Genomic DNA, 16,405 nt, shown 5'->3' with positions numbered 1-16,405 from the left:
TGCCCCCGTTTTTAATCTGCGAGTCCTGCGTTCTGGGAGCCCCTGAGGCGCACACAAACCAGGTTGGTGGATCACCCGTCATTTTATGAGGCTGCGATGCCCCTGAGAATGAGCATGCTCGTGGGGTGGCTTAACCCCATCCTGGGAAGAACTCGTGACCTGGGCTACTTTAGCGTGAGCATTTGCCCTGCTGTGCAGGTGTCATTCATCTCCTGGTCTTCACAGCCGTCCTTCAGTCCTCTCAGGAGGAAGCTGGCATTCCCACAGGCAGAGAAGGCAGGCGAGGGGCCCTCAGGCATGCACACGTGCAGCTAATCACTCAGCAAGTATGTGGTATACCTACTACGAGTCCCTGCATTGTTTTAGGTTCTGGAGTCAGCAGAGAGCAAAACAGAGACTACAGTCTCAGACTGATGAGAAATTATAGATGAAAAGACAGGATAAGGGTTTAAGAAGTGTCCAGGGTGGAAATGAGGGTCTGTCCAAGGAGAGAGTGTGTAAGTTCTTGTCGGTTTTGTGGTTGTTTTTGCAGGAGGTGGGGCGGGGGACTGCTGTTGTAAGGCAGTATGTTAAGCCACTGCTTGCAACACTGCTGGCATCAAACATCAGAGTGCCAGGTTGGCTCCCGGCTGCTCTTCTCTGATCCAGCTTCTTGATAATGTGCCTGGGAAGCAGAGAATGAAGGCCCAAGGACCTGGCCCCCTGACACCCATGTGGGAGACCGTGGCACAATTCCTGGCTCCTGGCTTTGACCTGCCATTGGGGCTATTTGAGGAATGAACCAGAAAATGGAAAGATGGAAAATCAATCTCTCTTTCTCTGCCTTTAAACTAAAAAGCAAAAACCAAAAAAACTTTCTAAAAACAAATAATAAAAGGAGGTAAGGGAAATTATGAACCACTTAGAGATGGCACACCACTTGCCAAGGCCGCAGGGCCTGCTGCCTGTGGCTGAGAGCAGCGGGAGGCTGAGGCTGAGAAGGAGCAGCAGGTGGGTGTGCTCCGAGTGCCCTGGGAGCCCCTGCAAAGCTTGAGCACGAGTGCCAAGGCCTGGCTGACCTTTACACAAGGCTGCTTCCAGCAGGGGAGCTCGGGGACTGGGGGAAGCAATCAGACGTGATGGCAGCTTCCCAGGGTCAGATAGATGAGGCCACCAGCCCATGACTGTGTTGCACTAAACAAACCTCAGTGCACTCTGTCCCTTAGCCTCTTGAAGACGGTTCTCCACCATCTTCAATACAAAAGAAATTATGCAAGACCTGTAGTGAAAGCTGTTGCCAGGTACCATCTAATGGACACTTGCTATGTGCCAGAATCCATTACGTCACTAAACCCTCCTAACCACTCAGCTTCACGCACATGTAAAAGAGCACACATAAACTCCCAGGTGAAGTGCCGTACCCTCCTGCTGGCTGCAGGAGGAGTCACGGTCATGGGGGGCGGGCGGGGAAGGACATCCTCCTGTCCAGGGTTCTAGCCCCCGCAGCACACTCCGCTGTCAAAGCTGGCTGTGTGAGAATATAGGTGCACAAAGGAGCCGTGGTCCTGGAGGGAACGGGCAAGTCAGACCGGGAGTCAGGGTCCTGGATAATTGTTGCCTGGGCTTGGGCTGGCCATGCTAAACATACAACAGCATTCCCATGGGGTCTGCTTGTCTCCTGGCTCATGGTTGAGGAACTGTTCTCAGTGGAACTCACTGCACGTTGACTTGGAACAGACTGAAAGATTCCGGAGAGAAGCCGGGAAAGGGGCCATCCAGGCCTGAGGACCTGCAGCTGATAGGCCGCCTGCAGACGCGCTTGAAGGAGAGAGAGGACACCATCAAGCAACTCATGGTGAGGCACCCCGCGCTGAGGTCTCACGGTTCGCCCGGCCTGGGCACTGCAGGGTCCCCAGGGACGCCCTCTGCCCCTGGCATTTCCTAGGTGCCTAAGATTTTGCCTTACAAAGAATCCTTTGTCTTTTTCTGGCATTTAAAAAATGCACTAAAACTTAATATAGGAAGCAGAAGGTATTTCTCCCAAATCCAACAGCAAACACATGCCGCATGTTGATACTGGCTCAACGTTTTAAAGCTATAGAATTTGAGAATATCTAGAATGATTTGCCTTATTGTTGAATCTTAGTGCACTCAAACAACTTTTAAAAATTGTTGTTGTTGCTTCTCCTTTGGTAAGGGAGAAAGAAAACCCATTCCTGGCACCTGATTTTGCATCCAGCAGCCGCCGAGGCCTGATGCTCATGTCTTTGAAATGACTGCCTCTCCACCGTCTTCCCCCTTCCCTGCCTGCTCACACCTTTCCCTTCAACTGAATGCTGTTAGGGTGCTAGGCAATTAGGTGGCAATACTAGGGAATCATCATTTGTTTGCTAAGTGTGGAAAAGTTAATTTTAAGGGGAAAAGTATGGGTTTTTGTACAGAAAACACACAAATTTGTTTACAAAGGAGTATGTTGGGCACTGGGGGGTACTATGGTGCATCAGATTAAGCCACAGACTCCTGCATCTCATGTGAGGGCCCTGGTTCAAGTCCCGGCTACTCTACTTCTGCTCAGCTCCCCACTAATGCAGCCTTGCAGGCAGCAGGCGATGGCTCAGATGTGCAGGCTGGAAGTTAAATGAGCAGTTGGAAGACCTTTCTCTCTCTGTCCTTCATTGACTTCCAAGTAAGCAGAAATACGTAAGCATTCTTAAAAATAACATTTCGGGAGGGGAAGGAAGTGTACAATGACACACATAAACAGGACTGTCCATATAGTTGAGATTTTGTTTGCATGTTGTAAGAGGTCTCTGATTCAAATGTAAAACAGGGAGCAAAGGATTTTCCTTTGCTATAATTATTAACTTTCTGCCATAAGTTCTTGCCATCGGATGCCAAGAATCCTTGGAGTCTCACTTTCCAATGCATACACTTCCCTTTCCTTTTCAGGAGGGGCTGGGGGACACGAGGCCCTCAGGGCTAAAGGTGCTTGTTCAAAGTCCCCGGGCTGTGTCTGGATCCTCCAACTTCTCCGTCCCTGGACTTCTCATCTCCACATTGTACCCCCACAGCCATTTTCCTTCAAACCAAGCCCTGTGCTGTGTAGTTCGGCTCATGTAGCCCCCGTTGTATTGCTTTCCAGGAAGAGAGAAGATTGCAGTGTGCAGCTTTCCCCAGCCCAGTGTCCCATCGGAACCGGTCCTTTTCTTTCAATCCTCATCCAGGATATTTGACCCCTTCCATGAAGGTAAGTTGGTTCTGTTGCTTTTAATGAATTACTCAGTTCCGATCTTTTTGTTTCCTTAAAGATAACCCCCAGCTTACTAATGGGCTAAAGTTATGTTCAGAGGGATATTCACTGGAAAGACCCAGAAGAATTAGTCCAGAGTATCCACAGTGTTTCTATCTGACTGGACAGATTCTATGTGGGTTTTGCAATGAGCTTTTGTAATTTCCAGATCTTTTACAGTAACTGTCTCTATGCTAATAGCTCTATCTGGTGATGAGAAGGAGAGACACTTTTTTTTAATTTGTAACAATGAGCATATTAACATGCAAGTCTCTTGTCTGTTATCACAAAACCCTAAAAGTTAAAAGAAATTGGTATTTTTTTAAATTGTTCACAGGACTGCACTGATGTGATTTCATTTATTACTTTTATGTATGCCTCCTTGTGTGATAAAATATAAACATACATAAAAAATTGTGGGAAAATGGAATTAAAAGTTCATTTTGAACCCCACATTTCAGAATCTATCATTTTTTCATTGCCATGTTCTTCATGAATTTTTCGAAGACTCCTTTATATAATCAGATTGCAAAGTTTTTGCATCAAAATACATTTTTCTTTTAATTCCATTTTCCATGAGATTTCTGTACTGCCCTTATGTAAGTTTCACCCCAGAATTATTGATTCATTCGAGGACAGGCTGGGCCCAGGTGTTGTAAAGAATGTCACATTGCCTTCTGAAGTCTAAGGAAAATCTGAATTACAAAGTATGTCCATCGCAGAGGTTTTGGGTAAGAAAGTCATCCAAAATGTAACACATAGCTATGTAAAGAAAATTGCTGCTGCTTCTCCCAGGTCACTCTGTCTGGGTGGGCCTTCGTTTCGCAGCAACATGTTTTGGGGGAAACACTAACTGACCTTCCTTTCACACAAACAGAAGAAGAGGATGGAGGAAGTGCCCAGCCGAGTGGTCAGCGTGCCAAACCTCGCCTCTTATGCTAAGAACTTTCTAAGTGGAGATCTGAGTTCCAGAATCAATGCCCCCCCAATAACTAAGTCACCCAGCTTGGACCCAAGCCCCAGCTGTGGCCGGCCTTATAAGCTCACCCAGCCTCCAGATGTGAAAACTGCCATAAGGTGGGTGGTGAGCCATTGCCCCTTCCCCCAGGGAAATGAGGGTCCTCTCTGTCACCTGCCTAGACACTTGGCATTTGGGCAGATGCAAACACCAGCACAACAAGCCTGCCTTGGAGAAATGACAACAGAGCTACAAGGGGAATTGAATCATTCTTTGAGAAAGGTACCATAAGTGCAAATTCCACAGGGTCTCATTTCATACATGGATAGAAAAGGGACACTGGCTCACCTGACTGTGAATGTCTGGGTTAGACAGAAGGCATATCCTCCATCTGCCAGGGGTATCTGGATACGAATCCCTTCCTCTTTGACAGCCCACTTGTACTCTCCAGGGTATCCTCCTCACTTCTAAAATGCTGGTAACATGCACCTGCCTCATCAGACTAAAGTTATCAATGCACAGGACTTGCTTAACATGAGGTCCAGGCATGGAATGTTCCCTGTAATTCAGGAGTATCATTAAGGTGAACCTGTTGCATGGTCCTAGTGTTGCTGAGGCCTTGTGATATGCACATTGGATTGATCATGCACAATGGCTTCATATACAACTTTTACTTTTCCTTGCAGCAGCTCTTCCTGAAACTTGTTATTTTTCATTTGCTCACTAATTTACCCTCCCAATCAGTACCCCATGCAGACACAATATTTTAAGTTCTGCGCCTTGAGGTTTGCATTTGAAAAGGCCTCTTCTGAAATGTTCCTGTACCAGGGTCCCTGCCTGCCCTCCTCCTGGCTCCCCTCCCTCAGGTGCTCCTGAGTCCTGGGCTGGAATCACCCTCTTGCAGTGACTACGTCTAGTCCCTTCACAGGAGTGGAAACTGTGACACAGAAAGGCAAGCACACGCCTGAGTGAACTACCAAAGCCAGTTCCAGACTCCAGCAATGGCGTCCTTCCATTATGATGTGCCTCTGTGTAAGGCCATTTACTCATGGTGCTGTATGAAGCTTTGTGAAGGCTGTTTTAGTTAGAACAATGTAAAACATCATTGAAAACAAAGCTTCAGATTTTTGGTGCACTTTGAATTTCTGGGTTACAGATGCTCGGTGAATAAAATGTATATAAATATTCCAAAATCTCAAAACAGTGAAACCTGAAAAACTTCTGGTCTCTGGCATTTCAGATAACAGATGCTCGACCTATGCCCTGTTGCCCACTGTTTCAGGGGTTAATTTCATAGCCTCGCTGAGACCTTAGAACTTGAAACAGGTAAACATCTTACAGAAGCTATCTGAAATAAAGCTGTGTTGATAAAACCTTTCTTTCTTCTACCTTTTAAAATGGGGTTGTCTAGTTAGCGCCTAAAATATGTAATAAATGTTGCAAAATGTGCCTCATTACTATAGTAACCACTCAATCTTAAACGAAACCATGCTGCCATTCTCTGTCACTTGTTCCCAGTTACTGGGGTCTGTTGCTCCCTATATCCAGCCCTAGACGTCAGCGAGGGGTCTTACATGGATAAAGCAGCTACCATTCCCTAAAAACATGAGAGGGTATTAAACTGCTCATTGAACATTTCAAAACCATACCTCTTCTTTTTTTTAGGACACAAGATGGTGAAACAGCCGAACCCAAAGAGGCACAGAAGCCAGGCTCTGCCCACCAGGAGTGGTTCACTAAATACTTCTCCTTCTAAACTGGTTTTTAGGACACATGACAAACAGGATTTAGGGAAATTTCTCTTAAAATGTCTGATTGGAGGAATGAAAAAAACAGATGACATGCCTGTAATCTGGTTTCTTTATGATAGCCGAAACAAATTTTGACATTAATGTTTTATACCATTTCATAGTGACCTCAATTCATTAAAAAAAAAAAAAAGCCTTGATGTTAGATCAAACCAATCAGTGTTAGTGAAAAAGCAGGAATAGGAAAATGTCATGAATGCCACTGTGACCTACACATTGTGTTTCTGGTGACTCTGACATTGTATTCCAATTTGATGCGTATGAAACTTTGTGATTCCCATGGTCTGCTTTACAAGTGGTTTCATTTTTTCCTTAGGATGCCAGCCAGCCATCACTCTTGGAAGTTATTTCTATTTAAAATTATGTAATTCCAAAATGCACATCTGACCTCAAAAGGATGAAAGTAAAACAAAGCTCAAAATAAATACAAAAGTGAATTAGAAAAGAGCAACCATAACACATGAACTAGGAATGTCCTATGGCCTGCTTGGAGTTAGCACTCTGACTGCCTAGGTCTAGGAAAGCAGCTGATTACAGAGGACGTAACACCTACCTCAAAAGGAGCTTTGCAAGGATGGATTAAGCAAGACAATATGGTAGATATCAACCTTCTTGGAATGATCAAACCCTGCCCCAACAGGCATCTGAATTTCTGTGACTGTGGCATCAACTTGGTTACTTGTGGAGGTTTCTAGACTGTTATTTGAAGTGGAAGATCCATGAACCTCCACTCACTGGGACTGGGTCCTTTGCATGGTGGTGCGGTGCTTTCCCACTGCACATGGCCTCAGAAGAGGGAACGAGGAAAGGCTGTTCACGGTGCTGACCTTGCCCTTGGTCCACTCCCTGGCTTGATACCAACAACTTGTGGTGAGCAAAATGTTTTCTCAGACCTTTGGTGCTGGCCCAACAGTTGGCCCATAAGCAGATGTTCATTCTATGCTCTTTGAATAAAACTAAACAACTGGACAAGAAAGATGGCTCAGACTGCTATTACCTTCCCATGTAGAAAGGCCAAACAGATGAAGACAGAACTTGTTTGTATTAATCTCAACTAGATCATCCTTAAAGGAAAACTAGCTAATTACATGCTTAGGTAATTTTGAAACACACAATTCAAATTCAAACTCACAAATTAAAAGGTAAATTTACTATCTAATTGAACAAGAAACAAGGGGCCAGCACTGTGGTACAGGTTAAGCTGTGGCCTGACATGCTGGCATCTCATGAGTTTTGGTCTGGGTCCCCACTGCTTCACTTCCAATCCAGCCTCCTGATAGTGTGCCTGGAAAGGCAGTGGAAGATGGCACAAATACTTGGGTCCCTGCACCTAAATGAAAGGTCCAGATGGAGTTCCAGGCTCCTGGCCTAGCTCTAGCCATTGCAGTCAATTGGGAAGTAAGCCAGTGGATCAATGTATTTTTTTTCTTCTCTCTCCCTTACTCCCTCCCTTTTGTAACTGCCTTTGAAATAACCAAATGCATTTTTTTTTGCTTCAAAAATATGAAAACCAGGGTATCCTACTGCACTTGGAATACTTCAACAAAATATCTAAGACTGAGTAATTTACAAACAAAATTTTACATGCGTGCATGTCATTTTTTTATTGTATTTTTATTTTGTTACTGGAAAGGCAGAAGACAGAGGTACTTCTCATCCACCCAGTAGTTTACTCCCAAATGCCAGCAACAGCTAAAGGTAGGTCAGGCTGAAGCCAGGAGCCAGGAACTCAATCTGGGTTTCCTATGTGGTTGGCAGAGACTAAACCACTTTAGCAATCACTGATACCTCCTGGGGTGCACATGAGCAGGAAGCTAGAAACAGAAGTTGAGCTGGAACTTAAGCCCTGACACCCCAATGTGGGTTGCAGATGTCCAAGGGGGCCCCTTAACATAAGGGCAAATCCCTGCCATACAACAGAGGACAGGAAGGGACTTTGGACTGATACAGGTATGACAGCTGGGAAAGGCAAACCAAGGAAAACTGAGGAGGGTCAGACGGCAAGAGAACTCTGAGGTCTCAGCTCCAGTGCAACTGTCCATGACGAGTCCACGCAGACAGCGAGGAAGTGGCCTGGCCCAAGCACACCCCTGGCCTCCATGAGTGCAGCAGAAGCAGAGAGGAGCTGGAAGCTGAATAGGGGCTGGGAAATAAGCAGCCCACGATCGAAGGAAATGAGATGAAAGGACAAGGATCGGTGTGAGCTACGAGGAAGTCTAGTGGACTGACAAGGGGGAGGAATCTCCTGAAGGAGACAGGCGCTAGGGAAGGCAAGTGGCAGGAAACCCAGCACACAGGTAGGATTTATATGGGGTAAGTACTTTACAAAAGGACAGGAAAGGAAAAGCTGCTGTGAATAGGCTTATCCAATGTACTGGGAAGGTAACAGATTCCAGAGGATGCCAGTAAAACAATTTCTTTTATTTATTTATTTATTGAAAGGGAACGGGAATGGGAGTTAGCTCATCCCTGTGTTCACTCCCCAAAAGCCTGCATCAGAAACAACCAGGCCATAAGCGGAGGCTCAACCCGGGGGCCCCACGTGGGTAGCAGGGACCTATCCACACAGGGCATCACCCACTGCCTCCCAGAGCAGAAAGCAGAAATTAAGAGAAAGCTGGACTCAGAAGCAGAGCCAGGACTTGAACTTGAGACAATTCAACACAGGATGCAAGCATTCCAAGCCATGTCCTAAAAGCTTTAGCAAACATCTTGTTGACAAAAGCTTGAGATGGTTCCTTTGTCTAACAAGCAGAATGCTGTTAGAAAGAAAAATATATTGACAAACCAACAACACTGAAAAATTGATATTTACTTAAAACTTTTCAATATAACAAAGAAATGGCAATAACAGGTACAAATATTTCAATAAAATAAAGAAATGGCAGTAATTGGTACATATGGCAACTAAAAACATTTTCAGTAAGCACCAAGTAGCATCGTCCTCAATCTTTTCACTGAGCACCTTTCTTACTAAAGAACCAAAACTTAAAATTTATAACTGTTTAGCACTTCTAATTAGCTTTGCTAATTAGCCTGAGACAACCAAGTTAATCCCCCTCCCCATTCAGAAGGAGCAAAAACAACTTGTTTAGGCTTTAACTCAGTGATCTGCTGGCTTCCAGCTGGGTGTCAGGACCAGGTGACAAACAGCACACACACAAGCAAACATGAGCAACGATAAATAATACACAGTCTCGCCTTAATCAAGGAACCAACTGGCATACAGAGTGACTCACAGAGCCTGAATCCCTAACCTTTAGGGTGAGCCAGATGGGGAGAGGGGAGAGGCCTGTGTCCTTGGCTGCAGGGGGAAGGGCACCAGTAGGCGAGAACATCAATGAGCATTCATGGCCAAGGAAAACAGAACAGCTAAGATTCAGAGCCACACAAGGTGTGGAAGGCAGTGAAATGCACACTCAGGCAGAAGGGACGTAATTCATAAAACCATGGGTGCAACAGGAGAGGGAGAACCTCACCCACCAAGAGGCTGCACGCCCCACCAGCACTGGGTTGCACAGCTCCTGGGGCAGCCCGAGGCCCAGCCCTGGGTCCAAAGCCACAGCCCTGCACAATCAACTCCAGCATCTCAGCTCCAAATGAACGAAATACAAACAAGCAATACTGCAGCCTGGAGGCCACCAGAGTAAGCTTAAACTGCTGCTCCCCTGCCCAGCTACCGCACCATCGACAGCACCATCAGCCCTTTTCCTACCATGGGTTCACTTCTGCAGCGCTTGCTCCTCCCACCTCCTCCCCCAGTGAAAGCAAGCACCACACAAAACACACCCAAACAAAAGCAGTGTCAGCTAGGGACCTCTGCAGCACTGCAATCCTGACCCAGAATATTTTGTATCTCCTTCTGCCCTATTTACAAAACACCCACTTCTGGAATGCCTTGGAGGCACTGCAGATGTGGTCACATTAGATTCCTCCTCTTGAGGTAGTTCAAAGTCTAAACATAATTTAGTTTTTACTTTTAGATTGCCTGAAGGGTAATTACCCAAAAACCCTAAGCCAAAATTCTTTCCCCAGGTTCCCAGGCTATTTTCATTCACAGATGACATAAACTAACTGGAAAAACAAAGTCATACAGACAAAACAAACTGTCAATATTTTCAGTCTCACCTTTGCACAACACACAAAAAACTATTCTGTTAAAAGCTACACCCACTTTATAAAGTATGAAAGAAATGAATAATTTATAAAAATGGGGTGAATTTTAGTTGGCAGGCTAGAACTAAAATCACCCTATTGTGTAGCAAAGAATTTCCCCAAATCATCTTGTTAAGGAGCAAAGAGTTTCCCCAAATCATCCCATCATGTAGCAAAGAGTTCTTCCAAGGCCCCAGGGGAGGTTGTGAGGCAGAAGCGTGCCCAGATGGCCTCAGGTGGGCTTCAGAGGGGCAGGGATATTGGCAGACGCCTGCTCCAGGTAGGCCAACGAGCCCTGCGGCATCTCAGCTGGCTTCTTGTGCTGCACGTTGATGTCCTCCAGCACCTGCTGCCAATGCCTCAGCTTGGTCAGGTGCTTCTGCACCAGCGCGTCCTTCCGCTGCAGCTCATTCCTCAGCTCTGAGACATCCTAGACACAGAGACAACGGGATGAATCAGAGAAAACTCGGCAGAAATGAATGCAGCTCCCAGCATAAGAAGGAAATCCAAAACCAAGAGAATCTGTTAAACAATATTAAGCCCATCACTCTGCTCGGCTCCAGCTCTGAATTAACTCATGGAAGACACCTGCCCAACTCTGACAGTTTTTTTAAGGACTCTTCTTTCAGTAAGCAGTAACACGAGTCACAGAACACAAAAGGCACCAGTGGTCAGCCAACAAGTCCTCAGTTACCTTCCCACCCCTGCCCCACCAGCCAGAGCCTCTGTTCAAAGGCTACTACCGCTGAAAATCTCAAACACTGAGAAGTAGCCAACTGTTCCTAGGGATCCACATCCCCCTTAATGGCTGTGACCTGGCTCCAGCATGTCTGCACTGCTGTTCAAGGGTTCACCTCAGAAAATGACAGACTGCAGAAAGATCATCTTCTTTCCAATCACCTTTCAACATCAGGTATCATGAATAAAATGCACCCCTTTGATGACCTGATCAGCTTGTGGGAACAGCCATTTCAAGAACAGTGCAAAATCCACGGTCTGAATACAATGTTTCTGAGCACCCAGTGGCCTTTTGGGTAGGACAGGTCTTCACTCTTCCATCCTCAGAGGCAGACTCCGCTCTGAGCCACTCAGTGCCACTGGAGCTTCTGATTCTTCATGGCAGCCCTGTCCACTCCCAAGAGCCCCAGTTCTGGGCAACTGAGATGAATGTCATCCTGAGTTTCAAGGAGTCTGGGTCTAAGAAATCTACTTTCCCATTCCTTGAACAAAATCAAGTGACTCCTTTCTCGTGGGCAAAGCAACTGGGGACCCAGGTCACAGGTTTCAGTTCTAAATGAGTTAGCCACCTACATTAGTACCTTTTAGTAGGACTTTCTCTTTAAGAAAAATCCTCCATGGAAACCGGCACATGCCACAAATAAGCAGATCTGCCTCTTACTGCCCTCTGCCTGGCTCTACGCCAGTCCAGGCGGGCACAGATACTGACAGCCACCATGCTACACTCATCTTAAAAGTGCCGCTTGAACACAGAATAGCTCATCTCACTTCAGCGTAAGTGGAATCCTAGGCTTGCTCTTTCTGAAGTGAAGGAGAACAGTGCATTTATACCTCTTTGATAACTTGCTCCGGCTTCTGCACAGACAACTGCAATCTTTTTTGCAGGAAGAAGCATTCTGTCTGTCTTGCAATATCTAGAAATTTCTGGATACACTGATCAACACCTTAAAAAAAAAAAAAGGACCAAAATATTAAGAAAAACATTAAACACACATAACGTCTCTCATAAAAGTTCTAAATACTAACAGAGATGCCTTCTCAATGTGATCTGTGGTTTTAGCATAGTCACAGCTCTACCGACTCCTATTCCCTCGCGGGCAACCACTACTAAACACCAGATAACTGAAGCGTTTATCAGCTGAAAATGAGACTTTCATATATGAAAACCACAGATTTTCTGAAGAAAGACAAATCCAGACTCATCTATTTTAAATGAAACATCTAAATATCTCGGAGGACAGACCTCAGGGGCAAAAGAGGATGCGCAGCAGACTCAGCAGACTCCTACTGTTTTTGACACTTATGTAAACAGATACAAGCTTGTGTGTGCATGTGTGTGCACACGAGCATGCTGCTGAAGCACCACACACACTACTAGCCCTCTTCATCTAGTACCAGCAAGAAAATCTAGTAAGTGACAAAGACGTTAATAAACTAAACAAGGAGTTGGCAGTTTACAGAGGTGACTTGTACAGATTTTGTTCTCAGGAATCAAGCAGAACGGAGACAGACCAAGTACAAGTTCAGCCCTGAGAAATCCTGCTAACAGCAAGACAACTGACAAAGAGAACTCTTACCAGTTCGAATTTCTTCCTGATCAGTGCCATTGACGTAGTCCTGGCTCACCAGAGAGGCAAAGCAAGCCTGTGTGATGCAAGCAGTGCATGAATAATGATTAATAACAATGCAATAACGATTAAGGAGAAGTCATTTATATACCAAAACCCTTACCTCAGAGTAAGAAATACCTTCTCTAGGAGAAGTCATGTGTTGACAGTCTTTTCTAGCAAGACATTTGTTACCTGGGCCAAAGAGGGAGAACCTGGCAAACAGGCCAGTGACTTCTGCCAGTGCCACGGCCGGTCTCTCATACCACCCCCTGCTCCATGAGCTCACTGAACCTCAGCCCCACCTGCGCACACTTACAGGCCTCAGGATGACCATCCCCTCCTTAGAGGCTGTCCTTGCACCCACTTTCCACAAGGCCCCTTCCCCTGCTCAAGTGCCACCCTCCAGCCCAGCTTTAGTGTTGTGCACACAATCAGCTGCTTTCCTCATGGGTTCTTTCCACCTTGGCCAGTGCTGGGCATTCTGCCTGTGCTGACACCTACAGTCCTCATGCCTGTAACGTTAATGAACACAGACGTCTAACAAACACCTGTAAAGGGACATTCTAAGAGCACAAGGTTGGCATCACACGGACAACCAGGTGTCAAGGAAGGACTCTTTCTAGACAGTGATTGGTCAAAGAGTCCAACCCAGGGCAGCTTGCAGCGCGCGCCCGTGCCCACAGACACACACACACTCACGCACAGAAAATGAGGTGATGGCTGTGGAGCTGAAACTGCAAAGCCCTCAAACCTCCGACAGCAGGAAGCAAATTATATGTGGCTTGACACAGGAGACCTGGGCTCACACTTAGGTCATCACCTGGAAGCCAGGGCCCTTTGGCAAGCCACAAATTCTCCGGTGTGCAGCTTCCCCAGCCGGTTTACAGAGGAGACCACGAGAACCCCTGTCACAGCTCGAAGTAGAAAAGCAGGATACTATACGTGTTACTTCAAAAGGAAAGAATAAATCTTCATAAAACCTCTGGTTAATGGAAAACATCCCAGGCAGAAAGCCAAGGAGCCACCAACTGCTCCCTCAGAGCTGGCTGAGCCACCAGAAGGGTGAGGCAAAATCTGACTTCAGGAACTCGCGTCCCCTCTCCCCTCTTACACGTGTGCGCGTGTGATCACCAGATCTCAACAGACACTCGGTCAGTCCCACGGGGAAGGAAACGCACGGTCGACAAAAAAGGGTTTTGGAGACATTTCTAGGGCAGACAACCTTCACCTGGAAAGTCAGGAGGAACTATTCGTCCTCGTTTCCATAAACCCTGTATCTGGCTTCTGCCCCTCCAAACCTCAGTGTCCCCATGCTCAAAGGGAGCGGATGGGCCCAGAGGGCCGCCAGGGTTCCCTTCCGCATCAAGAATGCCGACCTCAACTCCTTCCATCAAACAGCGCGAACAACTCCATGCCGCAGAGCCGTCCAAGGCCACACCGAAAACAAGCGGGCCAACAGGAACAGGGAAGACCTGCGACTTTCGGGGTGAACCTGTGCTGGTCGGGAGATGCCCCCACTCCACCCGCGGGGACACGGCAAGGCTCCCCGGTCGCCACGGTGAGCGCAGAGCTACAGAAACCTCGGATGCGCACGCCTCCGCCTCCACTCAACGTGCAGCCCGCCGCCACACACTTCCGTCCTCTAAGCCTTGGTCTCCCCAGCTGTGGGGGGCACCGGCAGCGAAGCTGAGCTCGTGGGGGAGAGACTCCCAAGTCTCATTTTACCTCGAATGATGATTCCAACTCGTCCACCAAGGTACTGTTAGAACTTCTCGGAGCGCCTGGCGCTGCCTGAAGAAGCGAAGCCTGGCCCGGGAGCCCAGAACCCGGTGGCGGGGGACCCGGCGGCTGCCCGGAGAACATACCACCCAGCGGGGCAGCCATGTTTGAAATGGCGCGCGGAAAACCCACTGCGCCTGCGCGAGATCCAGATCGCGGGTCACGTGACAAGGGCGCGCCGCTGTCACGTGATAAAACGAACCCTGCGAGGCGCGGCTGGATGCCGAGTATCAGATTTAGGATTCTTCCGGTTCCTCCCCCTGCTCAGCGCGCAGACTTCGCCGAGTCAGCTTTTGTCTCCCGGCTCAGCTTACCTGTTAGTAAATTCCTCACTTACTGAGTGATTGCTGCATACCAAATGTTCGTTCTCGCAGGAACAGGACAGGTCAAATTCCTTAATTTGGGTGTGGCGATGAGTGAAGTCGCTTTGTGGCTAAAGTGAAAGTTAAATGGAGGCTCCTGCTGGGAGCATTTAAGAAATCTGGAAGAGGCCTGTGGGGCTAGAGCAGAGAGCCTGGGTAACGGTTCCCGGAGAAGCGCAGCAGCGACCTTGCAGCAATGGGCTCGGCTCTGAAAGGTCATTCTCCCCGCCTCCCCGCCCCCGCCTACGTTCAACCGTCCATCTCAGCCACTTAAGCTTGCTTGATTTTCCCCACTGCACATTAAGATCTGCAGTTACCTTGCACGTATTTTGTTGTTCCTGGCTGAGTCTGTCATTCGGTCAGAGCTTACAAGTCTCACCAGTATTCCAGACATCCAGAACTCCCTGGCCTTGATAGGCAAGTCAGTACACGCTGAGGGAAGGTAGCGGAAGAGAATTCCAGCAGGGAATTAAACTTTTTAGGTCTCAGGACCCATTTACACTACCGGTAACTAATGAGCACTCCAAATTTTTGTTGACATGGGTTATATCCAATATTAATTGAAGCTGAGAAATTTTATTCATTAAAAATAATAAATTGGTACGTTAATATTTTTTTTATTAAAATTGTACTGAGAGCTGGTGTTCTGGCACAGTGGGTTAAGTCAAGGTCTGGCTGCTTCATTTTTTTTTAAGATTTATTTTATTTTTATTGGAAAGTTAGATGTACGGAGAGCAGGACAGAGAAGATATTCTGTCCAGTGATTCACTCCCCAAGTGGTTGCATCTGCCAAAGCTGTGCCAATCCAAAGCCAAGAGCCAGGAGCTCTTGCAGGTCTCCCATGTGGGTGCAGGGTCCCAAGGCTTTCATCCATTTGTTTAATCAAGACTGACATCCAACAGTGATTTGTCATATACTGTGAATAAGTAGAAATTCAGAAATAAAAGCAGGAGGCATAGTACAGGCTTCACTGCACACTTGGAATGTGCACCTTCTCCCCAAATCCAGGGTGCACAAATTGCATTATATTCAGTGCTCAAGGCCATGCGTGTGTTGTGTTGAGGCGGAGGTGCTGGACTTAATATTGTTGGTGTGTCGCTGTCCTGCAGCGATGGACTTGACGCAGAGCTGACTGATGGTTGAAAGCGAAGTTTATTAGTGGCCTCAGACTTCATCTACTGGGGGTCTTATGGGATAAGGGAGGAGGTATTGAGCTTATCAACAGAACCCATCAATTGTTTCTATACTCTTGTAGCTTTTTGTTTTCTATATTTCATCAGTGTTCTCATTCAAATGTAATCCACTCAGTTTTCCTCATTCAAATAACCATCAATTATACCAAAGGTATCCATTTGGTTGTTCTCATACAAAGGATATCCAATCAGCCACACAAATGGCATCCATCTAGTTGTTCTCTTACAAATGTTATCCAATCCATTGTAATCCTGTGCTCGCTGACCTTCTAGGGTCACAAAGTCTTTCTATACCCGTCCTACTTTCAAGTTCATAAACTGTCTCCCTTCTCTTCCTATCAGGGTGGCAATGCACCTAGCTCGTCTACTTTCTCCTATCCCTTGTTGCAGCCTCAGCTTACACTGGTACGGCACATGTGGGACCTAAGTGAAAAATCCTTCAAACATACTCATTTAAGAGTAAACTGCATTTGCCCTGCACCTTTTGTTTGGATTTGTTGCTCTCCTTACTCCTACCTAGTCGTAGCTGGTACA

The 16,405-nt window shown here is 46.8% G+C and overlaps 2 protein-coding genes across 2 annotated transcripts in view; one reads left to right on the top strand and one right to left on the bottom strand.

Annotated features, from left to right (window-relative positions):
* FAM184B (family with sequence similarity 184 member B) overlaps positions 1–7,010 on the top strand; it is an 80,576-nt gene extending 73,566 nt beyond the window's left edge. The window contains exons 15-18 of the mRNA XM_040966323.1: positions 1,717–1,834; positions 3,122–3,226; positions 4,146–4,345; positions 5,892–7,010. Of these exons, the coding sequence (XP_040822257.1) occupies positions 1,717–1,834; positions 3,122–3,226; positions 4,146–4,345; positions 5,892–5,982 (514 nt within the window). The 3' untranslated portion in view covers positions 5,983–7,010. The remainder of the gene's footprint in view (positions 1–1,716; positions 1,835–3,121; positions 3,227–4,145; positions 4,346–5,891) is intronic.
* A 1,502-nt stretch (positions 7,011–8,512) lies between these two features.
* On the bottom strand, positions 8,513–14,450 carry MED28 (mediator complex subunit 28). Its single transcript, XM_040966001.1, has 4 exons — positions 14,263–14,450; positions 12,505–12,571; positions 11,759–11,871; positions 8,513–10,619 (listed from the first exon to the last, which is right to left on the bottom strand). The coding sequence occupies exons 1-4, from the start codon at positions 14,419–14,421 to the stop codon at positions 10,422–10,424; spliced, it is 537 nt and encodes a 178-aa protein (XP_040821935.1). The 5' UTR covers positions 14,422–14,450; the 3' UTR covers positions 8,513–10,421.
* Positions 14,451–16,405: the final 1,955 nt, after the last annotated feature.

The sequence above is a fragment of the Ochotona curzoniae genome, unplaced genomic scaffold, assembly GCF_017591425.1.
Source record: "Ochotona curzoniae isolate NIBS_2020 unplaced genomic scaffold, NIBS_Ocur_1.0 scaffold_4505, whole genome shotgun sequence".
In the NCBI taxonomy this organism is placed as follows: Eukaryota; Metazoa; Chordata; class Mammalia; order Lagomorpha; family Ochotonidae; genus Ochotona; species Ochotona curzoniae.
Note: the sequence above shows the minus strand (reverse complement) of the source record. Positions and strands in the feature narration are given on the sequence as shown.

Coding starts and splice junctions, on each gene's coding strand:
- MED28 (XM_040966001.1), bottom strand. CDS start 14,421: ATGGCTGCCCCGCTGGGTGGTATGTTCTCCGGGCAGCCGCCGGGTCCC. Junction 12,572..14,262: donor AGTTGGAATCATCATTCGAG/GTAAAATGAGAC, acceptor TGCATCACACAG/GCTTGCTTTGCCTCTCTGGT. Junction 10,620..11,758: donor CGGAGCAAGTTATCAAAGAG/GTATAAATGCAC, acceptor CTCTGTGTCTAG/GATGTCTCAGAGCTGAGGAA.